This window comes from Orbicella faveolata, unplaced genomic scaffold (genome assembly GCF_042242905.1).
Source record: "Orbicella faveolata isolate gen_17 unplaced genomic scaffold, um_ofav_v1 contig_12, whole genome shotgun sequence".
In the NCBI taxonomy this organism is placed as follows: Eukaryota; Metazoa; Cnidaria; class Anthozoa; order Scleractinia; family Merulinidae; genus Orbicella; species Orbicella faveolata.
In genome coordinates, this window is record NW_028301539.1 from 18,457,483 (window position 1) to 18,471,183 (window position 13,701).

Here is a 13,701-nt window from a genome sequence, read left to right on the forward strand (position 1 = left end):
CTTGTCATACTAACTTTGCAAAGTAAATAACTTAACTAAAGCTTAGCTTGCTGAGGCTAATGTTTACACTCCAAATACGGTTCACTTGAAAATACGAAACGTCGCATTTTCGAACGATTGTAAGCTCTTCAGATTCCAGCACCAGGGAGATAGAAGACTTCTCATGAGTCAGCTCAAAAATAGTAGAAGTTTTCCTACCTGAAAGCTCTTCTCTCCATTGATTTTCGCCACAAATCCAACTCCACATGCTTCTTTCTCAAAATCCGGCGAATAAAGCCCTTGTTTCGGCGGATAGCCGTGTTTCGGCCGCACCATATTTCTTTCTTAGAGTTATTCCTTTTGGTGCTATAACAACTTATAATTCGACGAAAAACAAAGAATTAACTGTACACACTTGTACACGCTCTGCCTGCGATCTAGCCCAGACGAAGAAGTCGCGTGTACGGTTGTTGTTGGTTTAGGAGGCAGTGATCGGACTTTGGCGCTACACGTGAGTTGCACGCATGTGTTCTTTCACGAAGAGCAAGCCAATCAAATTAACTTCCGGTGATTTGTAAACACTAAAAAAACTAAACTGAAAAGTAAGAATAAATGTTTAATTTACCCAACTAAGCTTGTTTTAATTACCTGTATTTCTCAGTACGGGCGGTGTAATGCAAACTACACTGTTTACTCATAAACCATTTATGTATAAACCATTTACGTGCAGTGAAGGAAGACTGTTTGCACGCGATTATACTAGCCAAGTAATTTTCCGGTTCGCACCCCCTAGCATGCACAACGAATCATGTCGAGCGATTATAAAGACGTACACGAACTTGAAAAAGAAGCGTCCAAGGAAAGATTTTCATTCTTATAATTCACAATTGGCGGCCTTCCTTTGCAAGTTAGCCAATATATTAACAAAGTATTCTCAATTTCATTTTCATGTTGATATTGGTCTTGGTCATGCAAGACCTCGCAACTATTAGGCGTTTGCGTAACGACCATTTTCCTCAAAAGAGTCAGAGAGGTCACTTATCAAGGTTTCGTCAAGCAGGCATGCAGGAGAAAAATGCGAGGTTATTTATGGCTGGTCCTACAGTAAATTTCCATGATCAACACGGTTTTCTTTAATAAGGCGGTGTCTTTACATTTCTTTCCGCAGAGAGGTCCAAGAGCTGGGACAGTGAGGAAAGACAAATTTCAACTAAAAGCAACCAGATAGATATATACAATTCCAAAAATCTTCTGTATGAACATCCACAGTATGTTGTGCAATGCTTAAGTCAGTAAATTTCCATGTCATGCCCTCACGCGCGGTGAATTTCCACTGTCGCGTTATTTTACGCGGGTTTATTATCGGGTCGGGAATATAAAGCACGGGTATCCTAAGCTTCTCCGGTTGCGTAACATCGTAAATATAAGAGTTTTGCAGGAAAGTAACCAGAGTAACGCGGATCATTTATAAAAGTTCGAAATATGGAAAAGAATTTCAGTAAGCTTCTCTTCTGTGTTTCTAGTCAGTGTAGTCTGTTTACATAACATATCGCGAGGAAAACAGCTGGTGAAACTAAACTGACTCCCTGGAACTGTTTTGAAACAACCCCAAAACGCTACCGAAACACAAGTAGCATACAGAATGGTCGAAGCAAGTCATTCTTATTGAATTTCTTTTCCATATTTCGAACTGTGTGTGTCATATATCAGATCGTTACATTCCTATACAAACTTTAAATTATTTACGTTCTGTTTCCGCGCAACTGAATGACATTTAGGGCAGCCAAGGTGTTTGGGCCACCTGTGAATAAAGTACAGAGCAAATGTCACAGTGGAGGGCTTGTGTCCGCAGAAAAAAATTCAAAGTGGTTCAGTTTTTTCTTCAGTTCAGACGCAAGCACTCCGTGCTGATTTGCTGTATTTGATATTACGCGCGACCGACGCCATTCAGGTAATTCAGGTAGGACAGAACGTCCTTGTGCCGGCATTTCGCAAATTGCGACATGTACGCAAATAACCAGTACGTTCAAAGTCCATCTGCTCTTTCAAACAAAAGATGCTTACATCTTACAAAGGGTCATTTACTTTTTCGTCTCCGTTCCAACCATATTTTGTTTTACTGGGTATAACTCAACAAAGCTTTTTTCAGTTCAGGTACCTAAGCTTGCTATACACCCAGGTGAGCTGTACACTGCGAATTCAAGTACTTGTCATTGCTTCCGGTCGCGTTATTCACGGGCTTCGTTTCTTTTCTTTTTTCCCGTACAACACAATAAAATCCAATATAATAAAGGTTTATTCAGGATAAATGAATAGATGTGACGAGTTATGATAGAGTAAGACAAAAAAACAAAAAAACAAAGCAACGACGAATACGTCAGCGAGACAGCGACAACAAAAGTATAATAAATAGGCAACCTTAATTAAGGACTTTCGGGCCCAAAATGTTCCCACGTTCAGAATTTTTTCAAAAATTGCAGGTAAAGATCAACTTATGCCAAAAAGCAAAAAGAAATGGGGGGTCGCTAAGTCTATTAGGCAACGTTTTGCAGCTGACATGGCTGATGTCGTTCCTTGAGGCATAAAAAAGTAGTCTTACCCATTCACATCCCAGAAAAACTTCGATCGCACGAGAGCAGAAAAGGCGAAATATTTGTAACTTCTCACCTACTGAATTTTTTTTTTTTTTACTTTTTGTTAAAATGGGGAAGACAGTAAAGGATTTGATCTATGAAAGGAAGGAAGACTAGGAAGACCATTTAAGAGAGTAAACTGCAGGTGATGTTGACGCAACCGGTGGGAAGAAATCTAAACAAGTATAAGCCTTGGTACTAGTTGAAAACGCCCTGATTTCACTTACAATTGCAAACGCAGCTAAACAGTTTCTTTGGAAACTGAAAACTTCGCTTAACTTCGTCTGCAGAGCCTTCATTCCTACTGGCCAAGGATTCTAACCAAGCTTAAACAGGTTCCTGGAGCAATGCAAGAAGATAGATGCATTATCAGTTTTTTTTGGCGGGGGGGGAGGGGGGGAAGGTACTAATGCGCATGCGTATTTAAAAGGTCAGGCACAATTGGTCCCACAGGTCTTGTCGCACCGCGTTCAACATACCCTTGATCTATCCATTTCCGGTAACTCTGGTTTTCCTTCAATACGCACAAATCTTTCGCCTTTTACTAAAGATTTCCGTGCAGGAGAACAACTGAATGAGTCTATAGACTAATTTTTCGTAGCCCTGCCTTTTGGCGGGGCCTCAAATAACCAAGAGAGCACAGAATACAGTTTACGAGTTTCAGTACCTTGCGCACCTCAAAATCTATTCGTCTTCCTGCGCCGGGTTAGTTGAACGTTTCTATTCAACGGAAATATGATTAGAGGTTTATATGAAATAATTCATATATGAACTGCGGTTGTAGATGAAAGTGAAGAATGATCATCGTAGTTACTTTTCCAATTTAAGCAATTGGAAGGAAGAAGCCTGAAAAAAAAAATCAGGGCTTCAACGGGATTCGAAGCCGTGACCTCCGCGAATACCGGTGCGATGCTCTACCAACTGAGCTATGAAGCCACACATTGGGAGCGAGGTCAATTAATTGAGTTCCTTCCAATTGCTTAAATTGGAAAAGTAACTGCGATGATCATTCTTCACTTTCATCTACAACCGCAGTTCATATATGAATTATTTCATATAAACCTCACATCATTTCACTCCTCACGGGAAGATATGAACTCAATTAATTGACCTCGCTCCCAATGTGTGGCTTCATAGCTCAGTTGGTAGAGCATCGCACCGGTATTCGCGGAGGTCACGGGTTCGAATCCCGTTGAAGCCCTGATTTTTTTCAGGCTTCTTCCTTCCAATTGCTTAAATTGGAAAAGTAACTGCAATGATCATTCTTCACTTTCATCTACAACCGCAGTTCATATATGAATTATTTCATATAAACCTCACATCATTTCACTCCTCACGGGAAGATATGAACTCAATTAATTGACCTCGCTCCCAATGTGTGGCTTCATAGCTCAGTTGGTAGAGCATCGCACCGGTATTCGCGGAGGTCACGGGTTCGATCGAATCCCGTTGAAGCCCTGATTTTTTTCAGGCTTCTTCCTTCCAATTGCTTAAATTGGAAAAGTAACTGCGATGATCATTCTTCACTTTCGGAAATATGATTGCCTGAAAAAGCATTTATCAGCCACAAACGTATCATTTGTTCCTGTAAAGAGAAATTCAACGCTAGTCAGGTGTTTGTCACGGTCCGGCTGGCCCAAGGTAGCCTTTTGGCACGTCATCAAGCATATTCTCTTGGGTGTAGCTCTTACACATAACTGTCCAAAGCACTTAACGGCGATACAATCCATTATTTTTATGGCTAGCTCCATGAGCGGACAAGATGAACCAAATCCTACGCTGTGATTGGCTACCCAAGCGGACAAGATGGCGCTATCTTGCCCGCTCGGGACCACCCGCTGTAACCCGCAAGAAACATTTTCCCGAAAGCCATATAATAAATCCTTTATTGACAAGTTTGTTTGGTCAAAATGGCTGGATATTGGCTTGGAAAAGCACTTGGCCAATACCCAACCATCAAGACCTCACCCTTGGTCAATAACCCACATATATTCTAATGATAACAATGAAGCGAGGCTGATTACTACGTAGCCGCGAGCAGGCTCACCTTCGAGTCACGCGCGCGAGCGGCGAAGAGCAAAGCGATCAGGCGGGAAGGAGTCTAGTGAAGAGGCGAAAAAAAGTGAAAGTGAACTTTCTCGTCTCGCGGCTTCGCTGCTCGATTTCGCGCCCGCAGCCACGCCGCGCGCGCTTGTATTCCAACGTGACCCTGCTTGCAGGCCAATTACTACGTAGAAAGTTTAACGGGACAACGACATGATAGAGTCCAAACTGAAAGCCAAGAATTGCAACCGTGGACGGTTTCGACCTAGTTGGGTCTCGTCAGCACGGTGTAGCTGCAGCAAGAAGTAAAGCAACCAGCTGGTTGACCGATCGTCTATTGAATGCACATGGTAATGACCTCAGATGAAACTCAAATCCCGTGATATGTTTGCGGATTGGCCAATATCACATGATGCATCTTACGCAAAAGTTGAAACTAACTGAAATTAAAACAGAATTACTAATTAGAAAGGTTAATGAAACTTAATATATATATACAGATAAAAAATTACTGGCGTTACGAGTATGAAAGGTTAACGCTCAAAACGTCAGCTTCATAACCTTGCTGTGGCGTTTAAATTACTTTTATCAGCTTCAAATTAATAAACAGGACAAAAAGCTAAAGGCTGGTTCCATATGATCGCGATCGCTGAAAAAAATGTTCAGCAATCGTGACGATGATATGGAAACCGGTAGTCGTAACGATCGCTCACCTTTTTCTGAAGCGATCGCAGGGATCAGCCAGTAACCACGACTTTATTTGTTACGTTCAGTGATGCACGTGCACGTAAAAAAGTCGCTAGACTTCATCTCCAGAGCATTCATTTCTATTGGTCAAGGATTCCAAACAAGGCTCTGGAGCAATGTATGTGTTATCATTCTCTTGCATGCTAATGCGCATGCGTATTTAAATAACGATTAAGACAGTCAAGTTATATTTGTCCCACAGGTCTTGCCGCACCACGTTCAAAATACCACCGAACGACTGTATTAGTTGATAGCTTTGGTTTTCCTTCAGCACGCACAAATCTTTCGCCTTTTACTAAAGATTTCCGTGGAGGAGAACAACCAAATGAGTCTATAGACTAATTTTTCGTCGCCCTGCCTCATGGCGGGGCTCCCAATAATTACGCGTAAAGAGTATTCAAACATTAGCTAGTACCTCGTTTTAAGTGCCGCATTATCTGCATCGCCAGGTCGGTTGATGAACATTTCAAATTCGACTGAATTAAGATTGACTGATCGAAATATTTTGTCTTCTCAGCCACACATTTAGTTAGCGTTATTTGTTCCTGTATAGGGAAACATTCATTTTTGCTTAGGTGTTTTGCTATCGCAGGTCACGGTCCGGTTGGCCCCGACCTTTTGGCACGTCATTATATTCTCCTGGGTGGGGAGAGACACCGTGGAAGACTGAACCAAATGTTTTTACCAGGAATACCGTGTGACTCCTGAAAAGTGACTCCCGACCTTCTTCCTTCGTGGTGTCGTTTTATCTTCGTCAGTGTTCTGTATAACAAAAAAACCACGGTAAAACTATTTTATTTTATTTTTTTCATTAGTTTTTCTTTTTTTTTTTTTGGATAACCTTGTTCGTTTTCGAACTTTCAGACAGTAGTAAAACTACAAAGGTAATTCTTTGAAACTAATCTTTTCACATTTACAAAGTTTGACAACGGGGTTCCGCTAACTATATCACTATGCTGATCGTGTATCTTTTATTCCGCTCCCAGTACAAAATTTCACCCACGGACAGACACAAGGATGACATCAATGCTACGACAATAGAATGCATGTAATCAGGAAGCGGTCAATGTTTTCTCTTGCATTTATTAGGAGCCCCGCCGAAAGGCAGGGCGACGAAAAATTAGTCTATAGACTCATTCAGTTGTTCTCCTCCACGGAAATCTTTAGTAAAAGGCGAAAGATTTGTGCGTATTGAAGGAAAACCAGAGTTACCTAGCGCTATGAAGATCGGATCCATGTCTAACGTGATGCCGCAAGACATGTGGGACGCTTACGAGTCCTTTCCTGAGCATGCGCAGACAACTGATTTCCGTCCCCAGACCCATTAGTTTTTTTGTTACGTTGTCGGTGAGGCCGAGAGAAAATGAGTTCGAAAAGTAACGACACTGAAACCGTTGTTATGGAAACCGATTGGCTACTAAAAATCCGCTACTCAAGGAGATATATTGATTTATTACGATTATGGGAGCGAAATAAGAAATGTTGTTATCCAACCATACTCCAATCGAATCAGAAAATGATACGGCGCACATTAATTAATTCATGCGAGCGTTTCCGACAGAGAATATCAAGACATGATACCAGAGTCTCTTTTCGAGGTGCTTCGTCTAGTCGACGTAAAGACACTTTCCACAATTGCTACTAGTCTCGCAATCTGATTGGCTAATTTGCCGTTGTCGATAAGAGTCCAGACAACGCTGCTCGCGTCAATGTGTCGCCCAATGCCTTTTTTAGCTCGCGCTCTGAAAAAATACCATTTTCTTGGACGTTGATATTGTGGTAAAAAAAAAAAATCAAATGTGGTTTGACGTGGTCTGATCTCTTATCGACGACGACATGCGTCATTACAGTGGTCAAAATTTGTTGTGGACTCACTCGGCTGCGCCTTGTGAGTCCACAATCTTTTGACTGGATAACGAGTGCGAGTTTGAGCAGGAGTACGATTTTCGAATTCTAGACCAGCAACATTTGCAGAGTCTCCGCTCTTCGTGTTGATTTTAGGTTGTGATGGTCGCTCATGGGATGAGATGGGCATGTCACGTGATAATGTGAAGCCTCCAAAAGTCGTACTCGTACTCAAACCTAACTGAGGCGAAGTCAAGCAACTATTTTTTCTTTCTCATTTTATTGTTATTTTTGTCATGCGTTTTATATACACGAGCCTCTGGCTCGGATACCGAAGGCAACCTCCTCCCACGCATGACATTAATAAATTGAAAAAAAAAGCAACATAATAACAGGAGACCGGTAAGACAAATGACCTCTGAGGGAACCATTTTTTCCCGGCGTAGTGCGGATCGAAATCTACCAATCGCAGAAGAATATCGTTCTGCATATAGTGACTCGTAACCAGTCCACCTTCTCGCCCGATGAAGACTAGAGATACACCTGTCGTCGCCTACCGACGTTCAACAAAACTCAAAAAAGCACAAGAACCCAGCAACTATTCCACTCAACCAGGAGCCCATTTCACTGACTCAACCAACTTCCCAGCACTTTCCAGTGCAACTCCAGACACAGTTTTCTAACACGCTCCCATATAAGCGTGACGCTTATTAGAAAAGGAATGCGTATTGAGACGAGGGAGCTAAATCAATGCCACATATGACACCGACCCGGTGTAATATGTAGGTTTGGTTTGTTGTTGGTTCTTGCCTTACTCCGAGGGTTTTTCTCCGGGTACTCCTGTTTTCCTCCCTCCTAAAAAACCAACATTGCCAAATTTCAATCCGATCAGGATAGACGACCCGCATGAAAAGCAGCTAGGCTTGATGTGGCTTCCCCTCCTCTCTAAATATTATAATTTTAAATCGAATCATTACGGTATACAAATGACCGGAGAACTCCTCCCCAGGGTTCAGAAAAAACACGCCGGTTAATGGCGGTTATGTAACAGGAGCCCATTTCACTGACTCAACCAACTTCCCAGCACTTTCCAGTGCAACTCCAGACACAGTTTTCTAACACGCTCCCATATAAGCGTGACGCTTATTAGAAAAGGAATGCGTATTGAGACGAGGGAGCTAAATCAATGCCACATATGACACCGACCCGGTGTAATATGTAGGTTTGGTTTGTTGTTGGTTCTTGCCTTACTCCGAGGGTTTTTCTCCGGGTACTCCTGTTTTCCTCCCTCCTAAAAAACCAACATTGCCAAATTTCAATCCGATCAGGATAGACGACCCGCATGAAAAGCAGCTAGGCTTGATGTGGCTTCCCCTCCTCTCTAAATATTATAATTTTAAATCGAATCATTACGGTATACAAATGACCGGAGAACTCCTCCCCAGGGTTCAGAAAAAACACGCCGGTTAATGGCGGTTATGTAACAGTGAATCCATTGTCAGTACCGTAGAGCCTCCAAATATGGCTCTAGGTGACCGAATCAATTATTATGAGTCTCACGAGCGTTGTACTTCAGGAAAAACATTCATAATCTGAAGGAAATATTTCCTAGACGCTTAGAATAGCAAACCAACTGAGGCTCCATTGACCATTTGCATCAATATGTCTTGCCAGGAGACAATAAATATCGTTTCTTGGTCTTGCATGATGTCTTGTGTATATAACGGCTTTAATAGCCCCAAGCTAACGCACATGAAGCAGCTGGTTCACGCAAGTTCAGCAACCTTCATTAAAGAACATTTATATAGACATTGGAAAGAAATGGAGAAAATTGTATTTCAAATACAACGAAAACACCTTTAAAAATCATCTGTTTTTGTGTTGTTTTTTTTTTTCGATAAACAAATTGTCCACTTATAACTCACTAATCACGGTGCGCATAATAAAAATCTCGACCGAGAGATGGGAATTAACATAACTATAATGATCTAAAAGATGGCCTTTTGTATGTTAACAACAGCGACCAACTGCAGTTTTTTATCGAAGAGATGGGCCTTTACACATGTTATAATCTTATTGTTGTTATCGCTATTTTTTATGCGTCTTGCTGTGACTTGCAGCACGAAGGAGCGAGTTGGGGTTGATCAGAAAGTCACTTATGAATAGATTGCAAATGCAAATTTTAATAATCCAACAACAGATCTGTCGGAAGAATGTCTTTTTGGTTAATGATATTCCGGCGTGATTATCAGTCAATGAAAATAAGATCACGCTTGGTCAATTTTTATTTTTATTTTTTTTGGTCAACAACACATCACTGCACTGAGTTCGATATGACTTTATGCAGGTGATCTAGTAATACATAAAGTTTAATTTTTTTTCTTTTTGTCACTTTCAATAAAACATTCGTTAAAAAAAAACACTTCCAAATGATGCATAAAGATCAGATAAAATCTGGACGGAAATTAAAGAAGTTGTCATAATCGAACCAATTTGAACAAAGTAAAGCTATTTCTGTCGCTGACAAGCTACCATCAACAAACCACTAGCCATAACTAGCGGGGGTTTTGACAACGAAATTGCGCGTACATTATTAACATGACAAATGCTCCGCAGAAGTAGTTTTCGTTTATTGCGTTTTTAAAAGGCTGTAAAGTGGCAAAAAACGTTAAGATCAACAAACATACCAGGTGGAGAAAAAAGTTATAAAAAGGTTTTAGTAAATATTGTCACGTAAAACAAAAGGGATAAGTGTAGAGTTTCCATTCAAATGAAGATGCATTTTAATGACATCTTGAAGAAAAACAGGTGATTACATTGAGAAAGGGAGAAAATCACGTTTAGAGTTACAGCAAAGTGTATTTCGAGAGGTTCTTCAGTTAAAAGTGCTTAAGTCCTCCATTTGGAAGACAGTTTCAGAACACGCCTAAAAAATCTTTCTAAACCGCTGTGTTCCTGAGAAACACCGTCGCTAACGCGATTTTCAATTTAAAAGACTCAGACTAGAAATGGGTTCTCTTTTAAACAGCACAGACATCGAGTTCGGAGAGAGCAGCAGTTCAACCTCCGCCTCTACTCTGTGGATTGACAGTGAAAACGCTGTGGAAAAAAGAGCCAAAATTGTAGCCTATTTCATCGTTTTCATAGTATGTTTGCTCAGCAACTGTTTGCTGATCGCAGTGGTGCATAAGAACTCCAACCAACGAATGCGAACACCGAGCAATTACTTCATCGTCAACATGGCTTTTGCTGATCTGATCCTAGTTGTGTACTCGGTTCCCGCGAACATCGCCATGACAGCCCTAAACTACAGATGGTTGATCGGTGGCGTTGCAGGCGAAGTGTTTTGCCGCCTTCATTTTTTTACTGGTGAAATGTCAGTGTTGGTTGTCACTGGGTGTTTGTTTTCCATTGCTTTGGATCGTTTTCTTCTGGTGTTTTTTCCATTAAAGAAAATTATTACTCTTCGGATTGCCCGTCGGATAATCGCAGTGGTATGGATCTTTTCGATAGTCTTCACCTCGCCTTTATTTTTCATGGGCAGTTTAATTGAAATTCGCAGCGGATATGTTGTTTGTTCTTTCGATTTTTCCATCTTACGTCTAGTCATCATTTATTTCTTGTTTTGTTTCATCCCCATAATATTGATCCCCCTCGTTATCATTATCATTTTGTACATAGCCATTGGAGTGAAAATCAAACGAACCATTCCTCCTGGAAATCAGCTACCATCAAATCAGGAGCAAAGAGAGAGAATGACGCACAAAGTGCTGGCAATGCTTGCAGTTGTTGTCGCTGTGGTGATTGTGTTTCGTTTTCCACTGCTCATCGGACTAATAGCCTGTTTTAGCGGTTTAACAGATCTTTGCCAAGGACCAAACTATTTGTTCGTCTCATTTTTCTTGACTTTCACCAACAGCGCGATCAATCCTCTGATTTATTTCATCTTCAACAATCAATTTCGCCATGGAGCGAGGTTGGTCTTGGAAAAAGTCATCCCGCGTTGTTTTAAAACTGCAAATGAAGTACATGCAATACAATCTAGTGCTCAACAAATGCCCCGCTCTCGAGAGCAACAACTCGACGAAACTGCTCACTCCCATAAACCGGTCGGACAGGCAATACTGACTGAGATATAAAACTGTAAAGAAAAACAACAACAAAACAACTTCTGAGCTGGGAAGTCCCCAGAAGTATGGGTAGAACTGACTAGGCGACTTATACCCCATTCACATTAAATAAACTAGTTTAACTACATCTGGTTTAGACTTTTTCAATTTGTCGATGATTACGCTTTACAGTAATTTTGAGAAGACAAATTACAAACCGCCTTGCTACCATATTTTAATCAAACAGGTTTTTACCTGATTAAGTTGTTGGGTGTGCACGAAATGAGCAACTAATTTTTAACCTTGTTTAGTTAAACCACTTTTAAAAGTGTTAAATATGTTGGCGTGAACGAGCTATTAGTAGGAGTAGCACCCTATTCTAGGCCATTTTCTTATCAGTTTTTAGTTTTATCTGATATACACTTTCGTAGCCGAGAAGCAAACTTCTACATCAGCTAGCGGATAGTCCTGTTTGTGTAAATTCTCTGCGGCTAGTCAGTCCAACTATTACTTCAAAATGGTCAAGGCGGTTGTTGGCAGCCAACTGACAAAACATTTTTCGAGAACGGTTTTTTTAGCTTTAAATCACGATTCAACTCTCTAGGAGTAAAGAAGAGGGATAGACAGCGAGATATTATACCCCCTGTTAAATTCCATTTGAAATAAGAGCTTTTAACTCTTGATGAAAATAGAAATTATAACAGAGTGCGGTTTATATTGGGATAAGTAAGGTCTAAAAAAATAATCCCAAAATATGCTTTCAAAACTTCTTTGGTGGATTATCTTCACAAGTAGTAATAGCAGGGTTAGTAGTAGCAGCAGCAGTATAGTAATAGCAGCAGCAGGAGCAGTAGTAGTAGTAGTGGTAGTAGTAGTAGCAGCAGCAGCAGCAGCAGCAGCAGCAGCAGCAGCAGTAGTAGTAGTAGTAGTAGTAGTAGTAGTAGTAGTAGTAGCAGCAGCAACAGCGGAGCAGCAGTAGCTAGCAGTAGCACTGGCAGTTGTGGTGGCAGTAGCAATCAGTGGCAGTGGCAGTACTGAGCAGCAGCAGCAGCAGTAGTAGCAGTGGCATTGGCAGTGGCAGTAACAGTGGCAGTGACAGTGGCAATAGCTGTAGCCGTAGTAGCAGTAGCTGTTCATTTTCGGTTATCTCCACTGAATATCCAAGATTAAAACTCAGTATCAAAATATAATAGTCTACTGATAATAAAGCATTGTGGTTTGGCTGACGTTGTAGTTATTTTTGGTCTAAACAGGGAGTTTAGAAAGCCACAACGGTAATGACAACAGAAACGTTGCTAAACAAAAGGTTTGATGAGCAAAACAATGGTTGTGCACGGGCGTTATAATTCTTGGTACATTTCTTTGCCGTCCTTTGCAAAACAACAGGGAGCTTAAGCAAACCACGACGACGACGACAACGAGAACGTCACCAAACAAAAGGTTTAATTAGTAGAGCAATAGCAGTGCACGTGCGTTATAAATCTTTGTACATTTCCTCACCGTCCTCCGCAAAACAAGAACGTGAAATGACCAAGTTCCCGCGCAGTCTGAAAAACGTGAACGATGTCGTATTCACATTTGGTATTGAATGCTTTCATTGAATATTTAGCCTGAGCACGTTCTTAGAGCCATTGGCGTACTGAACAGATCTAGATAATTGCGAATTTCGCTAGTAAAATATAAATTCATTTTGGCTAGGCGTCGTTGTCGTCGCCGTCCTTGCTTATTTAAGCTCCCTAACAACGTGAAATGACCAAATTCTGCGTTGTCTGGAGAACGTGAACCACGACAGCTAATGCTTTAAATGTCTTTTCCGAATTTAACGTTATGTTCCATATTTAGTATCCAGATAGTTTTGACAAATAGAAAGCAAGTAAATGACTTCAGAGTATCGCGAGATTCGTAGGTAGAATATAAATTCGTTTTTCAATTGACGTTGTCCTCGGCGTCGTCGTCGTGGTTTCTCATAAAGGACCTTACGCAAGACACGACGGCAACGGCAATCGCAATGTCGCAAAACAAAAGGCTTGATGGGCAGCACAACTGAACTGAACGTAAGTAAGAATGTTAAGCTTTTAACCAAAGTTATGTAGGATTCATACATACTACGGCTCGACCATTTCTCTATTTCTTAAGTCAACTTTACCTAGTATTTAGTCATTAGTCATTTTATTTACTAGATTTTATGTATAGTGTAATGAGGGCCACTAGTTTGTCAGTGCTAGATGTAAAGTGCTTTTACCCTCGTTAAATAAAGTTCTTCTTCTTCTTCTTCTTCTTCTTCTTCTTCTTCTTCCTCTATTCACAGTATATTGAGCAGGGGCAAGTTTTTATACCTACAGATT

The 13,701-nt window shown here is 40.9% G+C and overlaps 2 protein-coding genes and 3 non-coding genes across 5 annotated transcripts in view; 3 read left to right on the forward strand and 2 right to left on the reverse strand.

Annotated features, from left to right (window-relative positions):
* LOC110059592 (uncharacterized) overlaps positions 1-491 on the reverse strand; it is a 35,739-nt gene extending 35,248 nt beyond the window's left edge. The window contains exon 1 of the mRNA XM_020766318.2: positions 199-491. Coding sequence (XP_020621977.2) covers positions 199-315 — 117 coding nt within the window. The 5' untranslated portion in view covers positions 316-491. The remainder of the gene's footprint in view (positions 1-198) is intronic.
* Positions 492-3,112: 2,621 nt separating this feature from the next.
* LOC149116951 (U5 spliceosomal RNA) lies at positions 3,113-3,233 on the forward strand. The gene has a single exon (XR_016205795.1). It is a non-coding gene; the product is annotated as a U5 spliceosomal RNA (small nuclear RNA).
* Positions 3,234-5,653: 2,420 nt separating this feature from the next.
* On the forward strand, positions 5,654-5,774 carry LOC149116952 (U5 spliceosomal RNA). Its single transcript, XR_016205796.1, has one exon. It is a non-coding gene; the product is annotated as a U5 spliceosomal RNA (small nuclear RNA).
* Positions 5,775-6,492: 718 nt separating this feature from the next.
* On the reverse strand, positions 6,493-6,613 carry LOC149116953 (U5 spliceosomal RNA). Its single transcript, XR_016205789.1, has one exon. It is a non-coding gene; the product is annotated as a U5 spliceosomal RNA (small nuclear RNA).
* A 2,513-nt stretch (positions 6,614-9,126) lies between these two features.
* Positions 9,127-12,582, forward strand: LOC110059680 (neuropeptide FF receptor 2-like). The gene has a single exon (XM_089282661.1). The coding sequence runs from the start codon at positions 10,256-10,258 to the stop codon at positions 11,384-11,386; it is 1,131 nt and encodes a 376-aa protein (XP_089138787.1). The 5' UTR covers positions 9,127-10,255; the 3' UTR covers positions 11,387-12,582.
* The last annotated feature ends 1,119 nt before the right edge of the window (positions 12,583-13,701 follow it).

Coding starts and splice junctions, on each gene's coding strand:
- LOC110059680 (XM_089282661.1), top strand. CDS start 10,256: ATGGGTTCTCTTTTAAACAGCACAGACATCGAGTTCGGAGAGAGCAGC.